Here is a 21,144-nt window from a genome sequence, read left to right on the forward strand (position 1 = left end):
TGTGTGTCCTATTCATTTCTTCCTTCCTAGAAGAGAATGAGGAGGCATTGCCCTTTGGATCTGCAAGCTAGATGAACTGTTGTTCTAACTCAATATAGCTGGTCCTCTTTCCTTAGGAAGCTCATAATACAATGCCTTCTTTCTTGAATTTGACTATTTCATTTATGTACGTTGAGAAAGACCCAAATCACTGTCTGCGACTATTCAGTGTTTTTGTTTAGTTAGAGTGAAGGTCATCTGTGTTACAGCAAGAACCTTGCTGGGTCTGCAGGTTGGATCTGTTGAAGGACACAGCGAATGGTTGCTTGGTGTTAAAGGATTTTGAGGATCACTGAGGGCAGATTTTCTGCTTGCTCACTCATACGAATTTGTTGCTGTGTTTGAAACCCAGAATTTTTCTGTCTATTTTAAGGCAGTGATGGGGAAGGAAGAAATACTGTCAGTCTTGATCAGCAAATAAGACAAATAGGGGAGAGAATAGGAGGCAAAGGTGAGATTTGCCTTTTTCTTCCCTTAAAGCATGATGGTTTCTGACCTTTAACAGGTTTGGGGTTTTGTTGTGTGTGTGTGTGTTTTTTTATTTTTTTTTATTTTCTGCTGCAAAATTGTGGATTGTTGACTTAGATCTTCCTAGCTCACTACCAAAATGGTTTTGTGAGGACTGCAATACTTATTTGGAAGCTAAACAGTCCTACTTGGTGCACTGGTGTTTGTATTCATGGGAAAGGACTCTAAGATAACTGTCACTGTATCTTGGTTGATTTGTCAGTTGTTCAAATCCTTGTAAAATATGCCTGTCAAAGGGTTGTTTCTGTGGTATGGATAAACTGTTTTTAATCAAGTTGCATGCTTTTCTGAAACCTTCTTTAATTCAGCTTACAGGCAAATACCACTCTAAAGTCTTGGCTATAGTTACCGGTTGTGTAGCTGCACTGATAAAGATGTTGATCTTTATGCCATTATGGCTAGTAAGGTGATTGACTTTCAGATTGTGTCTATCTGACAAAATATTGTTTGTGAAATGTTATGTTGTTGGCTCAGATCACTGGTATGGAGGTTCAGTTCCTGTTCTTCTGTTAAAGATTTTCTTCTGCCTTTTGTTTTTGAGACTTGTAGAAGGCATAACGGAAGCAGCCTCTTCATGAATTATCAGATGTGTACTTTCTTGTTAGACTTTATTTTTGAGTTTTAATGTTTGCAACATACTTTTTCATTATTTTCTCATTAAGAGAAAGTCATGAGTTTAGCTTGCAGCTGGTGGGTTTATCTAGTATCTTTATCGTTTCTCAGTTTGTCGTGTTGATTTAGGAAAACAAAAATAAACTTGTTATAATTCTACATGAATACAGCATTCCAGTTGTGAAGGTTTATCTGGTATCTTTATCCTTTCTCAGTTTGTGTTGATTTAGGAAAACAAAAATAAACTTGTTATAATTCTACATGAATACAGCATTCCAGTTGTGAAGCCAGAGTGACTGAGTAGCTAGGAAAAACAAACAAACAAAAAACAAACAAAAAAACCAAACCACAAGTACTTTTTAATCTGAAAATGCTGGTTAAGTTAAAACTGAAACATTTTGCAGGGATGGATTATCGTCAAAAAGATTTTTGGTTTTTATGTCTGAGATGTGTGGTCAAGCTGAAAGAGCTAAGTCATGCTCTAGAAAAGCAAAATACCTCAGGGATTTTTAGGGCAGTTGCTCAGGAGGTTGGCTGCAGGCACTGGGAAGAAGGGTAAACTGCAAAGTGCCAGCCTTTCCTGATACAGGCAGCTTGGATCTTGGTCTTCCACTTTCCCAGGAGGGCCTAAGTATCTAAGTGATCGACTATTTAGGAGGGGATTGATCTTTTACTTGTTACCCCTATTCGTTTGTGTATATTAGAGCACAGATATCTCTTACAATCCAGGCAAGCTCTCTAATCGCTGCTGGGATGTTTTCTGTCCTCTGCAAAATTCTCCTTTTTTTATCATGATACACACCCACCCCCTACCTCACCACCCCCCAAAATAGGAAGCAAACGTGTTAAAGTTTTTTGAAGTATTTGTAATTTTTCACAGAATAAGGAAAATCAATCATTTTATATTTGGTATTGAGAATACCTGTTTTCTTTTACTACTTTTTAAGGTATTTCAATTTTCTATCTCGATGTATCCTCTACTTAAGTTATGAAACTTTCTGTTTGCTTACGCCCTTGTAAAAGGATGTGGAAATAGTTTGCTGTGTGTATAATTAAGTGAATCAGAGGCTCTGATCCTGTGAGGTACTTAATAACTAGTATTGTTGGTTAGGGCTAATAGCATCAGGTGTGACTGTAAGTACTTTGCTGGACTGGGGTTGCATGATAATCATTAAAGTCTTAGTTTTGAAAAGTGAAAGTCACATTTCAATTCTTGCATTTTATTTATCAGCACTTAGTATGGGATGTAGACTTGTGTTGGTCATGGTTATTTGGAAAACAAGAATTGCTTGTGCTTCCAAACTAGAGGTGTAAATCCAATCAAATTGACCTAGATGGACAATTCAGTAGTTTGAAAACCTTCATCTATTCATGTTGTAATTTAAAAAAAAAAAAGGCAAAAAAAAGCAATGCTAATGATTTTTGTTATTGCTGTGTATGCTCATGTCTAATGATTATACAGTGAATGCACAGGCTTTGCAGAATAACGTTTCAAAACCTTTGTGTATTTGCCATTTTCTTTTCTTCCTGCTTTCCTCTTTAAAGCTTTTTGGTGTAAGCATTTTTTTTTTGCTGTTTTGCACTGAAATTAATTACTTAATTGCCTCTAATATTGGGAACCTAGTAGCCATGATGCCCAGCAATTACAATGCTTTTTGAAGTGAAAATGCTGTTCCAAATCTTTTAAAAACAAACAAACAAAAAACCTCAACACAAAACAATGGGTAGAAAGTAAAGGACTGAGTATTTTGGAGTAAAGTTGTATTGTAATTTATAAGACATTGTTTCTGTTATTGGATACTATGAAGTTAGTACTCATTTTTCTTTTGTCTGTAATGCAGTTTTTTTAACAATGGACTTGCTGTGTTTTAACCTTTCTTTGAAGTATGACATTCTTGCATTTCCATTTTTTGATCTTCTTTAATTTTTTATTTCTTTTGCTTAAAGACCCTGTGTGGACAGTAATGACCGCACGTTTCCGATTGCCTGCTGGCAGAACCTACAATGTACGAGCATCTGAGCTGGCACGAGACAGGCAGCATACGGAGGTGGTCTGCAACATTCTTCTCCTGGATAACACTGTACAAGCTTTCAGAGTTAATGTAAGTAGTTTCCTTATTGCAAAATAATATCACTGAGCTTGCTTTCCTTTGGATTTTTATGGCTGGAGTTTGACTTTCAAAATAGTGTTAAGTACAGAATAGCAGGGGGAGTTACGTTCAGGCGGGCATGCTTGTACATGTACATACTAAGTCACTGTGAACTTAGTCATTCTGGCATCCTCTATAGTACTAATGCATCTTCATTTCAAAATTGAATATACAGAGCATAATTTATTTCTAGTAATTCTCTTCATGTTTAGTGGAAATGGAGGGCAGTTTTGCTACTGAGTTGAATGAGAAGTAAGCTTTTGTTTTGCTCTATTCTGGTTTTTGCATTTTGAGCATGAGTAAGGTGTAATGGTAACTCTTCTCGTGACTGTGTAGCTACCTATGTTCAGTCATGTCTATGGTTGTATTTGGTTACAGCTATCATCTTAAAGTATTTCTTTGCTTTTTGCTTTTCTCAGATTATATTCAACATTAAAGCATTTAAAATTATCTTTGTGTGAGAAGAACCAGAACTTTACAGGAAAGCAGCTGCGGGGTGTCCTAGGGCAAGAGAACTCAGCTTTTACTTTATAAGCTATGGAATTGAAGACTTATGTGGAGAAAGGTTGAATAATATGGTGGTTACAGGTGGCATGATTATTAGAGTTTTTCAAGAGGAAAATTTAACTTCAGCGAATGGAGTGAAGGAGTAGCTCGATATCAAATAAGGCTGAGGGACTTCAGATGGGCAGTGAAAGAGAAACTGAAGCAGTTCTCAAATCTATGTGAACAAGTTTAATTTGGACTGTTTGAAAAAGTTCTGATACTCAGCAATTATAATGAATTCTGATATCCAGTCTTCAGTGAGAATATTGATACATTTGGGTGTTTTAGGGAAGATTTGTGAGACTGATTGCATTTCTCTGTTCTGTAATCAGGTGGTTAGAGCCTGTGCAGCATGCAACTGCCTTTCAGAGGAGCAAAATCTCTGTTATCTAGCAAAAACTTGCAAGGGTCTAGGGTTGAGTGGCTTAAGATTTAGAGGCAGACTTGGTGGGTGGTTGTTTTAGATACTTCAATCGAGATAGAAAGGCTTAGGATGTTCTCCTAAGGCATTGTTGTAGTTCATTCAGGACCTATTGAACTTTTCAGGACTTCTGAGTCATTGAGGATGGGAATTTTGGATGATGGAGCTGGGAGAGGGATGACCAAAGGCTTTAATTTGTCAACATCAAGCCTAATTTCCTTTGTGGGATACTTTCTCCTGTATCCTTTTCCCCTTTTTCTCTACAGTGTTCCACTGCTCTTCTGTATCTATCTTTTCATCCTTGCTAACAGTTTGCCAGTCTATACTGCCTGCCAAAAAGCAGTATGTGCAGAATGTAGTTGGAGACAAAGCGTTAAAAGTGCCTGAGAAATGGTAAATGTTGTGTTCTTTGCTTTCAGGTACATGAGTTTTCCATTAAAATATGTCTTGCAGTTTTTTGTTTGCTTATTAGAGTTGACTAAAATACAGAGTAATGGGTGTACAGTAGGTATGGGAGATTATGCTTCTTTTTGATCTAGGTGCTCAAAAGCTCTATGTTGTTAGAGAATGCTAGTGCCTGTCTAGAGTAGAATCACCACTTATAAATCCTCAAGTATCTATTCTGTCTCTCCCAAGAAAAATTTGTGATATGTTCTTGTCACCTGCCTAGTGTACTAAATATTTTAGTTGCATGGATGCTTTACTGCTGCTACAGATCAGCCTGAAAGTTTGTCTATTAAAACTGAATTTAGGGAATAAAAAGTTCCTTGGTGTTCAACATTTTGATCTCAGATCTTAGCCTTAATCTGTTTTTTCAGAAGTAGGGAGTAATACAGTATTCAATCATAGCAAATGTATGCTAACCTACATGGCATACAGGTTTTCAGGGTTTATAGCTGTGTTTTGCTTTATTGTGGTTGACACAATACTTGACAATAAATATTTATGGAATTGTTTTCAAAATAGGAAGAACAAAGATAACATCAAATAAATTAGCAAGTTTTTTTTCTCCTGGTGATCGCTATAGGTATTCTGTATGCTAATGATTGTAGAGTTTACTCATCTGGAGTGTGCAGTGCTGTGTTAATAAAAATGTACTCAAATGCTATTTCTTCTCCAACAGCATAGTACTGATTGTGGACAATGTCTCTTGATAATTTATATGACATGTTCTAAGTTCACATTTCAATAAGCTTTTTCTATTGATCTGCAAAATAGGCATTCTTTGTGCTAAGCCTTACCTTGTGTAGAACGTAACAAATCAAATCTAATAATCCCTGTGGATGGTAGCCAGACAAAGGTTATTTTGGTTGCAGGCAGAAGAATCAGTTGGAACTAACTTGTGCGTATGTTTGAAGAGTAGAAATCCTTTCTATAAAAGGCTCTGCTTACCGAATGAAGAACTCTTACTTCGACCCTGAAAAGCATGCTTCATAGAATGCGTAGCTGGAAGAAGTGAGGCTGAGTTGAGTTAGTAATGTGATCAGGATGATTTGCATTACTGAAAACCTGCTTCTTCAAGATCAAATTGCTTTAATTGGTTTTAATTGTTTAAATACATCAAATTGTATCTTTTCTGTGCAGGCTGACTTCATTGTATTTCCTGAAAGCCAGTGTATAAGTACGGAAATCACACTAAACTTGAGGGAAAACTAAGTAAAGGTAGATGAGATGAGTTGTTCTGTGAGCAAGGCTAGTGGATTAGGGGTCATGGACAAATGTCTCAATTATCTCAGAATTCTCCTCAATGAATTTACACTGTAATGGAAGTAAAATCTAAAAATCTGTAAAATAACTCAAACCAAACAAAAAAACCCACCCCACTCCCCCTATGATTTTAAGAAGTGAAAATTTTCAACAGTGTAATCTTCAGCATTACTTAGTTGCTTCCCTTTTTTCTCTGACCAAAGAAATAATAGCCTGCTTGGAAACTTTTTTAAAACAACATAACTTTTTGCAAAGCTAAGGTAGGCTGTAGAATGAAAGGAGACAGTACTGCAGCGCTGGCTATTTGGGAATGCGCTTGCTTGAGTCGCAACATGAGTACTGCGGTGAGAGGAGAGGTTCCAGTGTTGTCATTAGTGAAGGAACCTCCCACAGACCTGTGGGCAGCAGAGCCATCTGACCTGCTCCAGGAAAGCCTATCATCCTGTTCCTCTGTCATCAGAAGTCCAAATTTGTTTGGACTGACATGGCAGCGATATCTCCTGGTGTTTGCTGTAGATGCAGCCCATTTCGTAGACCAGCAACAAAACCAGAATGTCAGTAATATAAGTTGGGAAGATGGTGGTAGTTGGTAAGCGGGCATTAAACCTGTGTAATTGCGAATGTTTTCCTAAATCTTCAAACATAGGTGTTTGTAAACAGCTAACAATAATTTTGTGATTAGAAATGAATGTGTATGTATCTAGTGGTACTAGGTGTTAGCCACTAGATGACATACTTCAGGAAGTGCAGTTAGTATATTCATGTCTAGTGTTGATGTCAAATTTGTTCTAAAGGGCCAAAATTTGTTAGACATTTTGCCTCCAGCAATGACTAACAAGAAGTATACACAACATTCTAACTTTCCAGTTCAGAAAAACTGTTGATATATTTTGTATCTACTGCAGTTTTATGCTAGACAGTTCCCATTTTTCATATGTTTTTCCATTATTCCCTGTTTTAAGAGGAAATATTAATGTTTGACTTTATCTGAAGGAATAAAGCAAGTTTCTGTTTATGCTAATCCACATCTATTGGTTTTGCTTTTTTATTAAAAAAAAAAGGCAAAAGTAGAAACTTTATCATACTTTGTTACAATTTATAGTAGCTATTCAATGGTTATGATAGTGTTACAAATGTTTTGGACCTTTCACAAGAAGCAGGATTGTGAACTTCACCTGCTCTGGCAAGCTGCAACATCATTATATAAATATCAGAGATGGGTTAAACTGAGGTCTGGTTTTACTAGATGCTTATCTTTATTTTGCACTGAGAGTAAAACATTGTGATCAAATCAAATGCTTCATGTTGAAACTAGTCTTCTCTTACCAAATTTGCTGCTCTGTTGCAGGAAAAATACCTCCCTTGCGGTCTTGAAATTATGTTCTGTATTACTAAATCCAAACTGCTCAGCAAATTCTAAGCTTTTCCATTAGGAAACATCTATTCAGATATTTAAGAAACAGTATAAATTTTCAGGTTTAGATTGGACAAAAGCTACAGAATTGATATCTGCATGTTATTTGAAGAAGTAACAGGTCAGTTGTGGTAAATGCAAACCTAAACTTGGGTTCCAGACGTCTCCTGTTTTCTGGTCGTTGCTGTCATAAGTTCTTAGTTTGATTTCTGATTTAAATCTACATGGGGAAAAATGCGAAGAAGCAATTAGTGTTGCTATTTAATTTTAAAATTAGTTTTATTTGCTGAAAAAATTGTACTGATTACTGATTTATTTCAAAATATATTTATTTCAAAATATAACTCCTAACTTCGTAAAAATGAAGGTGACTGGTTTTGGATTGTACATAAAAATTGCCTTATGCATTTATACTGTTGTGTATTTATTATGTTAACGTGTTTTTTTTCTTGGCTTTTTTTGGTTTTTGGAAAGTAAATTTTTAACAAGGGTGCACCTACTGGCTGTTCTTTTAATTAAACATCAAGAAATTTTATTTGTATGGTTTTTTTTAAAAACAAGATCTTCTTTCAAAGTAAATATAGTGATTCTTAGATCACTTAAATTGAGCCAAATTTGTAAGGGACCTGAAATATATGCCTTATGTAATTTCAACTTAAATGCACAGAGCTATGGTTATGATTGTTCTGCTGGGATCATTTCAAGCATAATTTATTGATAAATATTTTCTAATTTTTTTTATTATTATGAAATAAATTATCAAGCTTCTTGGTGTTTTTAGCCCCCAATAAATGGTTTTGACAGTTTGCTTAACTTCAGTGTGATTTCAGCTGAACAAAAAAATGAGTTTTGATAGGATACTCTTAGATGTTAACAAATGCCTGAATGTGGTTTGTATATTTTTCTTGTATATGAATATTAATGAAATTCTTGCAACCTTCTTTTGACCTTTTAGTTAGATACTTTTGTTTTAACAGCTGTAAAAGTAAACTGTTGTATAACTTCTATGAGAAGTGAACTCATTTGGGAGCAGAAGAGCAGGTTTTTTGTTTTAAAACTTTAAAAATATCTTATTGCCTACAGTAAACAAGGCAAGATGTATCAAATCCACTGTAGCATCAATAATGCTTGGCACCTAGAAGATTATTAGAAGCTTGCTTGGTGCCAGGGAAGTAGAAAATCTGGGTGGAAAATGTATCAATCATCTCTTTCATATTTTTTTTTTTGTTTGACAGTTGTTCTTGCAGAATTTTAGATTTCACCAAATATATTTATTAAGTCCTGTCATAATGACACACTCAACGTTTCAGTTACTGTGTTGGCAGTATTTTCAGGTTAGGCAAAAAATTGCTAGGTACCAATAACTACAGATTCTTTTTATATCGTTTTGAGGATAAGATTTGTCCCTGTAGTAGAAATCAAATTGGTTCACTTGCCTCTGAAAATCAGTGTTACTGTTATTCAGTTTGAATTTGTTCATTTAGAATGAAGTAGTATCCTTGAGAGAATGCATTTAAATGATACTTCTCAGATATTTGGCTGCTTTAGCTGTCTGTGCCATTTAACTTTGGAAACATTTTCAATATGCTGATTCATTTAGATTGAGGAATAGATTTTCAGATTAAAATAAGTAAGAATAATTTATACAGACTTGTACTTTTAAATTCAGTGACCCAAACAAGGCTACAAAGTCCCCTCGCCACTCTCCCCTCCTTTCAGGAATAATCACATAGCTAGCTGAGAAGTGAGAAATTCTTACTGTCAGAGAATGACAAAGAGGAAAAATAATAATTCCTTACATATGTTTCAAAAAGAGAGGTGAAGCTCATTTTAAAATGGTGCTCCTGGGATAGACTTTGTGATATTTAGAGTTTAGGCTGCTAGAGCACATCTGAAAGGATGTGTTATGTGCTCGGCCTGCCTGAAGTCTGTGTCTCCAATTATATATTTGTTCATTAAAAAAATATACCTATTTGTTCTCTGCAGAAACATGATCAGGGACAAGTTCTACTGGATGTAGTCTTCAAGCATCTGGATTTGACAGAGAGAGATTACTTTGGTTTACAGTTGGCTGATGAATCTACTGATAACCCTGTAAGTTGACTCTGTTTTATAAATATGATTTTATAAATCATAATGGTGTTCATCACCCTGCATCGTTATAAAGAGAAGTAAGTGGAAGCCATTGCAATATTATGCCGCCTTCTCCAGCTGTGTCATTTGTGTGGGTCAGTATCACCTTGTAGTTAAGATAAAACTAAATGTTAATAGTTACAAGTATTAACGTTTATTTTTGGAGTAAAATGTTGAGATCTGTGCTGTGAAATAATGCCATAAAAGGATATTGCTTGTTTTATTGTGTCTCTTTACTAGATTGCACGATTGTTGTCGGTTGGGATAAGAAATAGTAACTCTTTAATTTTTTTTTTTTCACTAGGACTTACAAAAAAATGGGGGGTTTTTAGATTGTCCTGTATGGTGTTTTTGTTTCTAGCTCCAATACCTAGTAGGTCTTTTAATAGTGCCTCATATAGTCCAGTATCTGGCAAAGGCTCTCAGCTCATCACCTTAAAAGAAAAAGGAAGAGATTCCGTTGAAAATTAAAGTTTATAATAGTTAATGTGCTTTAATTGAAATGAAATTCCATAGGACAAACTTTGTAAATGACTGGTAGAAACTAAGAGATCCAGCTGTAATATTCAGTGGCTGTAATAGTTATAGCCGTACTGCTGAGATCATGACTGCTTGAAGAATACTTCTTGAATACTTTCTTTTATAGGTATCCAATGTGCAATACTTGTTTTAAAGTGCAATTTAACTAAGTATTATTCCTTATAATACAGTTCTTTACCTAATTCCCATTATATGCCTGTCACAGTGATGGGATCTAAATTTGTCTCCCGACTTGTGTGTCAAAAGTCATTGTAGTTCGCAAAATGTGCAGAATGTGATCTATAGAGATAAGTGACACTGTAAAGTGTTAATCATTCAGTAACTAAGGTGAATTTCAGAAGATAGTGCAACTTTCTTTGGTAAGTGCAGATTTCGTCTGCTGTTGTTTTACCATCAAGAGTGACTGTTCTAAACAGAAAGAATACTTTTATCTTACTAAAAGGTTGGGTTTTTTTTTACTTATTTTTAATGTCTTTTTTAATGTGGAGGAGGAAGAAAGAAGTCACAGTACAGCCATAATTTGTCTTCTGCCTGAATAGTGAACTACTTCCACATTTCTCTCTTCTTTAGAGCAAATTATTCTTAATTATGTTCTTTTTCTAAATTCTGGTAACATTAAGATTATTAATACGAATAAAGCTGCTGTAGGTATTTAACAAAGTTTTCTTTTGTAACTTTGTGGATAGTTCTCCTAAGACATTGGCAGTCTGGCCTCATTTGATCTTTTTATTCTAAACTTTGTTTCCAGACTGAAAAAACATAGACATACTGTAGAAAAGACTGAATTATTTTTCAGCTTTGTTTAAGAAGTATTTAATTGAATATCACTCAGTGTTTTACTCAACATTCATAAAATTGTAGTGTTTCTCATTCTCATTTGTCTGGCTTTCCAAAACTTAGACCTCTAAGCTCTCTTTTTTTAGTTTATATATCTGGAAGCAGCTGAACACAACACTGTAATAGGAGGATCTGGTTAACAGTTAGTCCAAAAGAAGAATCACTTCACAAATATTTGATATAATGCTTTAAGGTTTAGTATTCTTTGACTTCTAAGTATTTTGGCTTTTCAGCACATATCTAGTTGCCATGAAAACAATGTGTCAGAGCTAAATAAAAATGGTACCAATATTAGTCAGGTAAACTTGAAGAATTTATGGGTTTAACTAATTTCAGTTTTTGATATCAGTTTACTTTTACACCTGGTTCATTTGGACAAATAAGCCAGATTGGATTAACAAATATTCTAGTTACTTGTGAAACAACACAGTGGAATATTATTAAGATGTAGTCAACATGGCAGGAGATAAAGGTGGTGGGGAAAAGGGTGAGTGTGAAACCTCTATCATTGTGCCTACATGTGGATTTCATAAACTATGCAAGCTTTACGTTTTTGAGTTAACTGAAGTTAACTGTGTTGATATGTGCAGTCTGCTGGGTTGCTGGTGGGGAGCAGTTTAAACAACTTGTAGGGCTTTCCAGAGAACTATACTTCTGACTGAAAATTGCAGCATTGATTTTTATAAATATCTGTCTGTACTTCTCCACAGCAGTGTTCTCCCGTAGAGCTGATCAAGATTGGGTGCTGTTTGGTAAAATTATTCTGTAGTCCTTAATCCAGTAAGCTGAGTGCTGAGCCTCTGGTTTCCAAGATTCCAGTTAGCGACTTACCAGAGCTGACACTCAGGCTGACAATTTGAAGAGAATCTGTGAGCCAGTGGGATCACTCCCTGGATGTGTCAGACCTGCAAAATACTGAGTCAAAAGTACTGGAACTAGTTTAAGCAAATTAACTTGGGTAAGTTAGCCTGCTCAGAGCTCTTCACTGCCACAGTTAGTTCACCTTAGATGATCAATTTAAAGAATAGCTGAAGATTGTTAAACACCATAATTGAGTTCTAACCTCTCTCAGGCTCATGTGACAATCATAGATGCAAGTCATAATCAAATTAGTGCTGTGAGAGACAGATATCTGAACAACAGAGATTAATCTCTGGGAAAGAAGAACAATAGCAACTGTTGATGTTGGTGTCTTTCCTGAATCAGTAACAAGACTTTGTATGCCAGTAAGACATTTTGGTAAAAGACCGAGTAAAAAATAATAGGAAAGCAATGGTTTCTTGTTTTATAAGGCTATAATTTGTACTTTTTTGTTTCTCTAAAGCTGGTATTATAATTTGTCTCTTTCCAGAGGTGGTTGGATCCAAACAAACCTATCAGGAAACAATTAAAAAGTGAGTACATGTATGTATTTGGTCAATTCATATATCATTATTACTCTGTTTTTCCAGGGTACTTTGATTAATTAGAAATAACTTTTCTTCACCCTAGGAGGATCTCCTCACAGTCTGAACTTCAGAGTTAAGTTTTTTGTAAGTGACCCAAACAAGCTCCAAGAAGAATATACAAGGTAGGTGTAGTTAATTTATCAAAACATTTTTCTAGAATGCTTATGTTTAAGGGGAAAATTATTGTTAATTTTTTTAAGGTATAACATGGAAATTTTCTTTTAAATAATTTGTGTTGTATGTGCAAGCTTCTAATTTTTGCCTAATAATTACAGATATGAACTATGCAGTTGCACCAAATCAATATAACAAAAAGCCTCTGTGAATAAATTTACAATATTATATGCAAAGTGAAGTAACTACAAGAAGAAAATACTACCAAGTAGAGACAAAAAAGGGAAAATAGAGAAGAGAGGAAAAACTTAATCCCACTATTCACCAATGAGTACAAATTTAATTTTATCCTTACTTGTGTTCTCCTTTGTGATTAAAAAAACCCTGAGCTTTCTGCATTTTTTTTTTCTTGACACTCCCCCCCCATTTTCTGCTTGACACTAATAAAATTAATCTCTGTTTGTATGGTTGTAGTCCTAGCTTGAAGCATGGTTATTTTGATAGCAATGTGTTGAAGTCTGTTGAAGGAAATGGTCAGTGTCAATCAAGATAGGAGGCTTGAGAGTTGCAATTAGTCCCTGAAGAAATGCCTCAAATTTTCAGTATTCTTAATTAGTTCTGGTCCTCTACATAAGTGGCATGATTTGACAGATTGGAATTTTTGGATGTCAACCATTCTGAAAACAGGTCAGCCCTGTTCAAAAAAACAATATCTAAAATATTAAGGATAACTTTGAAAATATAAGTACCAAAACTGTGAAAATTTGAGTCCACATTTGTTTATAGTTTCTTTTGATTTGTCGTATTTTGGACAAAATTTTACACATGTCTATGCAGACAGAATTTACTAAAAGGAGTCTCAATGATCCTGGATCCGGGTTTGTTTTATTGAAATATTTACTCTAGGAAAACATGGCAATTTACTACATCAGAATAATGAAAAATGTGTTACTCAAAGGACAATATGTAATATTTCTGAGGAGACAGAAAAAACACTAAATGTTGATCAATATGAAGTAAACATTAAAGAAAAGAGAGGACTGTTTACTTTAAACGTTATGCTGTAAATACAAAGCTATAAATACAGCATCCTTTTAGTTGAGAAATAATGTATGATTGGTGTATCTAGGTCAGCTCTGCCTTTTTTGCTAATAGGCCTAATTGCCCCTGAGAAAACTTGTTTGTATTTGGAATTATTAGAGAGAGTGAGTTATTATCTGTGGGGGTTTTAGAGTGAGGTTAGGATGCCATGTCACAAATACGGAGTCCTTTTGTGTAATCAGTATTCCCCCTTTAAAAAAGGAAAATAAACAAATCACAAACTTCTGACAATTCCAATTCAAGCTGAGAGTTTTTAAAGATGCTCAGTTTTTATAAATTTCATGAAAACAGAGGAATGAGTTGACATACGAGGCAGTATGAATAGACATCAGGAGAGGTTCAATGCAAGCTCATGCCTTATTACACCTCTGTGAATTCATGTGAGGGAGGCAGGTTATGAATGTCCCAGGTCAGGAAGGGTCACTGGCAGCTCACCTTGTGTTAGCTTTAGGAACTTCTCTTGGTAGGAAATGAAGCTTCATTGGTTCTGTTCATGGCAGAAGGACTTCCTTATTAACATTGACTCTGGTTAGCAATAATTGTCTTACACTTTTCTAGACAGATCTATATAAAATAAGGAAGATGAAAGCATTGTAATGCAATGCCACCTTCATTGTTTTAGCTGAATTTGTTGTGCAGGCTTTTTCAGATCTACGTTGCTAAAGCTTCTATTGATTTCCCATTTTGTTCAGTAATATGCAGGGCTTCACTGTTCAAACTGAGGTGGTTAGCTAATAAGCCATTAACTTCACTGTTTACTGAAAACAGTGGACAGAAAATGAACTCCGCTTGGTCTTCCTTAATCATGAGGTCACTTTATTAGAAATATTCCGTGGTACTTAAGCATTACACCAAAAAAAAGTAAAATAAAATGAAGATGCAGCTGCACGTACAGAATGGTTTTGTTCTACATTTTTGCACCCATAAATGTTAACAGGAAAAAGAGGAAAAATTGGTTTGTTCAGTGTATTTGTGAAGAGATACTCAAGCTAAGCATGTGAAGCATATCTTTTAAATACATGTGTAACTTGTCATTCTATGATTTATTGCTTTTTTTTTTAAACAGGTAAAGAAATTTTGCTTTATCTATCTGTCTTTTTGGTTTCAATATGCATTTTAAGGTGGAAAACAAAAAAGTATTTTGATCTCTAAAGCCTGGCTAATTGTCTCAGTTTTAACTTCTTGAGGTTAATACCTTAAACTAAGCTTCTTGCCATTCTGGTCAGTTAAAGAACCTCTAGATGGTTTTGTATGAGTATAGCACATGGGCTAACATCTTTGCTTGTCAGTTTGCAAGTGTTTTCCCTCATTTTCTTTCAAACATGGAATGTTTTATCTTTCTGCTATATTTAGCTTGAAAATGATTGGATTTCTGTGTGTGTATTTGTAAATGTTTGTCAATCTTTAAAGTCTTTTCTGAACACTAAACAATTATGAGAAGTTATGTGTAATAAAGTGATATATTTTGTTTTTAATTTCTTAGTGCAAGTTAATATTGGGAAATATTTCATGTTTGATTTCAGTTGAACTTGATCTAGGTGTTTTCAATAAGTAATTTTGATGAGTGTTTATAATGAATGGGTATGGCTGACTCTCTACTTTTGAGTCGGAACTACAAGAAGGAAACCAGATGATTTTATATTAATAATAATGTAGGAGGTTCCAAAACAGAATAAATCTATGAGAAAGCAGGAATGATGTTTAAATTTTTCACTCAGTGAAACTTCTCAAGTAAAAAGGCATTAGAGCCGAAATTCTACCGCTGCTTTTATACTCTGTTATAAGGGGTTTTTGCTGAAAGTTTAAGCTTGTACTAACATTCTGCCATCTCAGTAAGTCTTGTTTGTTACCCCACTTCAATCTCTGTGTCAGTGGAGGTTTATAGCAAGTGTGATGTGCCACTAGATATAAACATTTATACTTTGAAATTGTCTAAAACCTTTGAGTGAAACATGAAGGAACTAAACTGAATGAACAAAAGATTCATTCTGAGATGTTAATAAACTATTTGGAGAAACAAGGGAAGTAATTGAGAGGGAAATCTCTTTGCGGGTTTAGGTTTTGGGGGTTTTTTAAGTCATAGTGTTTCTGCTACCACTGTTTGGGAAATACTTCTTGTTTCAAAGTGTTCATCTGTTCCTTTTGCTGTTTTGACTTGAAAGAGTGGACATGAGAAGACTAGATGAATTTCTAAAATAAGCTTTTCTCACATCATAATTAAGGAAAATTTCAGAAGTTAAGTGAAGTCAATTGGAAGGCAATTGACATAATAGAATCCCCAACTTTCATTTAAGAACGCAACTCTTAAAATAATAAAAGTAATTATTTTAATTTAAATGATAAGAGGGTAATATCAAATACTCAATGAGAATGAGTCATTTTTATCTACCTGGAGTACAAATCATTCTTATTAAGCTACCTCCATACACAGATGCAAACTTCAACTTTGATTGCCATATTGAATAGTTCTGTTGCTTACACTCATTCATCATGAAGGCACTTCTTTTTCCTTTTTTTAAACTTTAAGTTCAACATAAATACTGGAAAATAAAGCAAGTAGAATGTGAAATTTGCGGCCTGTAGTGAAATATAATGTATCACTTCATAGCCTGTAACTAGCTTAATTTACAAAGTCGTATTATTATTTTACTAATTACAGCTTAATTTCTTTCCCATAGGGGTTTAAGAAGTAGCATGCAAAATGTAAAGTTTTAGTTTTGCACTAACTGAAAGCAAAATGCATTAAATTGATGAAAAATTATTAAAGAATTTTATTTTAATTATAGTATTTTTTGTTTCCTTCCTTAAATAAGGTACCAGTATTTTTTGCAAATTAAACAGGACATTCTTACTGGAAGGTAAGATTTTTGTTGTTATAAACATTAAATGCAACTTGGGTTTAGAAAATTTAATGGTGAGGGATTTTACCTACAAGAATAAAAATATATTTAAAATAAATTTCTGTTTATGCAACTAGAAGTGTTTATAATAATTATCTGTCCAATTTGTTCATAGACTATGAAAGATGAAGCTTTTCAAAATAACCTAATTTCATATGAAATATGTAATTTTATTTATTTCTCATTTTAAAAACAACAAAAAACAGATTGCCCTGTCCTTATAATACTGCTGCTCTTCTGGCTTCCTATGCTGTTCAATGTAAGTATTATTAGTATTTGTGTACATGTTAGTACTGAAATACATAAAAACTAGTATTGATTAGTTTCTAAAGAATGTATTTTGTATAGCATTATACTGTGATGTCTGTGGATATGATGCTACTTTTCTCATGATTAAGGAAATACAGTTGGTTAGTTTTTTCTCCCCCAGCATGTTTTGCTGAATTAGATATGGAAAAAATACTGGTAACGCTCTCTGCTTTCCTTCTTTGAACCCATGTAGTTAAAAAAACCCAAAATAACACTCTTGTATTTCTCTGTATTCTGAAGTGTGGGGTTGGGTTTTTTTCAAGAATGATGCTAAAACATTTTTTAGACATTTAAATATTTTTAGCATACCATACAGTGAACCTCCAAATAAGTGTGGAAAATGGAATTCTGGTCAAAGGGAATTCTGGCCAAAAAGTTCAATACTTATGTTATGTGGATTTTAGCAAGGCATGCACTCCATTATGAAACCTGGTCCCATTTTCCAATTTTTAAATTATTTAAAATAGGATCTGTTTCTGGCGATGCAAGCGCCTCAGGCTTCTTTCCTACCTTTCCTTCCCTTGCTTATCTTCGTGTTCTGCAAGTGCCTTCATCTCTCTTGTCAGTTCTTCCATGCCCCATAAAAGCGTCAGCAGACCTGCCCAGGACCCCATGTCATGCTGTGGTGCTGTGAACTTTCCAGTTTTCACATGTTATGTTACTTATCTGTCGCTGTAGATCTGTTCTATGGGTTACGGATATTTAAAGCTGAATTTCTTTTTACAGTTAGAAAGCTTCAAAGCCTGTATTTTTAGCAAATGTTATTTTTTTATTCCAACAATAAATGTGATTTTAATTTATCTCTTATAATTTTAAGAAAGTGTTACAACTTATGTAAATGCACTTTTAAATAGTTTCAAGTAAAGTAGTTTTGATGTAGGTGTATGTATGCATACTTTTTTTCCATACATACAATTGAATGTGCAAAAAAATATTTTTCTAATGCTTCTGAGTATATCTTGGTAAAGAATGAGTTAGTGGTTTTTGCAGATCTTGATGAAGAAGTAGCAGTTGTAGTTTTAAAAATATATATATATTGTGTAATCACATGAAAGCAAGCCAAGGTAAAACAAAACAAAAAGAAAAACCCTTGAAGTGTATTATTTAGTGCTGGTCATTATGACGGCATTTATGATTTAATTTGTGTATTAAAAATGAAACACTTTATAAACTTCATAAGTACATACTCAAAGCTCTCTTTAAATGATCTCCATGGTATTCACTGAGAATGTGACTGTTTATTCAAAAGGGAAAAGGGGAGTTCAAATGTCTTCTCTATTTTTGTTTGCTGTAGATCATAAAGTATGTGGGAGCAGACTCTTGTGAATTTGGGGGCATTGCACAATGCCAAGTACATCAGTGATAAACAATAACCTCTCTTTTTAATATTTTAGCCGAGCTGGGAGACTACAACCATTCAGAAAACTTGCCAGGCTACCTCTCAGACTATTCTTTCATCCCTAGCCAGCCTCAAGACTTTGAAAAAGAAATAGCAAAATTACATCTGCAGCACATGTAAGGATTTACAGCAGAAGATATTGACTGACTTTGTCAAATCCTGACTGCTGGTGCTGTGCTATTATATAAAAAATGAATCTTTTGTCTTAAAGGTTTCTGGGTGTTTTTTTGTTGTGTTTTGGGTTTTTTTAAGAGTACACTTAATGTGATTTTTTTTTTGTAGATTGTCTGTATAATAAGTACTGTTGATCCTCTGCACAGATAGAATATCTATGACAGAATGACAGGGAAAATAAGTGAAAAATGAATGTGTTAAAGGTACACTGAAAACAGTATTTGTGTGTATTACATAGGTTATTAACTTACCAGGATGTAATTTCTTTAAGAGTTTTTTTTGTTCTTTGAGAATGCTCTGTGCATAAAGGCTTTGTTTTCATGGTGCTCTCACCAGTAAACAAGAGTTACTTTAGAAGTAACAAAGTCCTTTTCTTCAATATCTGCTCTTTCCTGTGTGGAAGTCTATGACCTTTTAGTAAAGATGAAAAGGCGATGAAGCAATGGAAAATATTTTTTTTTTTTCAGTGTGTAACATTGTGGTACTTTTTCAGTGATGGTTCCTTGGTGTTTTAGAACTTCAGTGCTTTTTTTTTTTACAGTTAAATTTAACAAAATGTAAGCTATGTTTACAAAAACATTTGCTTAATTGGGGCATGATGTTGGCTTTAGAAACTACTGAATGTTGTGTTACATTTCAGTCAATGACTTAGCAAATTCTGTTAGGGCAAAGAAATTAAAGTGAGTTGATGGTAATTTAAACTTCAGGGGTAAGCCTTGGACAGACATTGCTGTTATCAATACAAAATTGTATTTGTATTTTGACTGCAAAAGTAATTTCCAGATTCTAGAGCTCCACAGACATTTAAATGATACCATGCATTAGAAATACAACGTGTGCATTTGCAAGCTGTGTTGCAGACTCTTGTCAAGACTGTGTGGAATCACAAGTTTTTTTTCTGTCAAAATTTTTGGGTTACAGTCTGTGATGAGAAAGGAAATTCAGATTTTGGGGTGGGGGTAGAAGTAGTAAAATGAATGCAGATTTTCTGTTTGAGCTCACTAGAGAGCCTGATGTAGGGGGGTTATATTAGAATGTTTCTGATTTAGCTTCTTTCTTTTAGAGGATTGTCTCCTGCAGAAGCAGAGTTCAATTATCTCAATACAGCACGTACCTTAGAACTTTATGGAGTTGAATTGCACTATGCAAGGGTAAGTTTGGATGAACTAGTATTGTAATGTAAAAATGGACTCCTCTGAGATTTATGGGAAAAAAATATTTATTTTTAATGAGTTTTCCTGGCTGCTGCTTACAAGAGAAAAAAATGGAAATAATATTCTTTTATTAGGTGCCTAACTGATTTACCAATTTCAGTAGCCATTATTTCACTCTAGTGAGGGTATTTCTTTGCTTAAATTTATGCTTGGTTATATGTGTACTATTCAGATTGAGCCTTGTTGGCCTGAATGACAGTTCGATTGGCTACTGGTGAATAAGCAAAATGTACTTGTTGAATGTGCTTTTGATATTTAAGGATCTATCAGCTTTGAAAAATACTTAATTTTGTTCCAATTAGAACCAAATTACAAATCATTATCATTGAATAACATGAACTCTTAGTGTAAGGCGAGGGTACTGTAATTTGCTACAGTGTCAGCTTTATCTGGTAAAGCAAGTAGCTCGAGGTCTTGACTCAAATGATCTTAACCTGTCAGTACAGTGCTACTATTACTGCAAAGCCTCTGAATATAATTATTTTCAGTAACTAAGACACCTATGGTTTTTAAATAGTCTTGTTCTGCTCCCTAAGGTTAGAGAAACTTGGGATAGAATTTGAAATGCACCCTACTTCACTGCTGTCTGTATCCTGCTGTTGTTGCACACATATTGAGAGATCTATAGCAGGTGTTTGATTAGAGTGCAAAGGTATTTCAGGAAGAATGTGCTATTTAAGTATGCTTACAATATTGTTTGTTTTAGAATCTCTCCTCTCTGTGTTCTGAGATTGCAATTTCCTTTCAGGTAGGAATTTAAGTTGCTGGTTGCCTTTAGTGTAGCAAAAGTCAAGCCAATCTATTAGTGCTGTTATTCGTAATAAACTGCTAGAATACTCTATAGTGTGTATTTCTTTGAAGCTGCTGGAAGACAGAAGATCTACCTTAAGCAATTAAAATTCTGTGGTAACTTATAAAGAACTCAGAGCAGACATTCGGGCTTGTCCTAAATAGGAATGAATAATTTAATTCTTGTCTTACTAAAACACATTTCCTTCCATGTTAATTGAGATCTGTTTTACTATGGTATTTGTATATTTAGAGAGAGAGAGACAGAGAGAGATGAGAATGAATATATATGAGGTTTCAAATATATTTATTCTGTTCAAGTAATTTTTCTCTTTTCTTTTAAAGGATCAGAGTAACAATGAAATAATGATTGGAGTGATGTCAGGTGGAATACTAATTTTTAAGAACAGAGTACGAATTAACACCTTTCAGTGGTAAGGACAGCTGTTTAAGCTGATGTTTTTGTTTGGTATTTCAAAACAAATTTTTATCACTACCAGTGTCACATGCTTTAAAAAAGACTGAAAATTAGTTGTAGCATAGCAAGTTGAAATTATTTACCTCGTGCTGTGCTATGAGTAAGTTTATGATCGGGTTTTGTCCTGTTCTGCATGCTGTGCTGTTAAATGATTGTGGTGCAAACTATAATGAATTTTAATACTTTTTTTTCTTCAGAAGTTTGTAAGCATTCTTTATGTTTAATTAACTTTATAGTCAGGGCCAGTGTTATGGTCTAGTTCACAGTCTTTAAAGAGACAACGAACTTAAA

General features: G+C 34.2%; 1 protein-coding gene across 1 annotated transcript; it reads left to right on the forward strand.

Annotated features, from left to right (window-relative positions):
• Window positions 1-3,130: 3,130 nt before the first annotated feature.
• LOC104159359 (tyrosine-protein phosphatase non-receptor type 4-like) lies at window positions 3,131-20,809 on the forward strand (the record flags this gene model as incomplete). The annotated part of the gene is made up of 9 exons (XM_009697244.1): window positions 3,131-3,281; window positions 9,404-9,511; window positions 12,279-12,321; window positions 12,419-12,497; window positions 16,404-16,448; window positions 16,697-16,749; window positions 18,194-18,314; window positions 19,436-19,523; window positions 20,721-20,809. Coding segments are annotated over exons 1-9 (764 nt in total), but the record flags the coding sequence as incomplete, so codon positions are not given.
• Window positions 20,810-21,144: the final 335 nt, after the last annotated feature.

Source organism: Cariama cristata, unplaced genomic scaffold (assembly GCF_000690535.1).
Source record: "Cariama cristata isolate BGI_N322 unplaced genomic scaffold, ASM69053v1 scaffold2983, whole genome shotgun sequence".
Classification (NCBI taxonomy): Eukaryota; Metazoa; Chordata; class Aves; order Cariamiformes; family Cariamidae; genus Cariama; species Cariama cristata.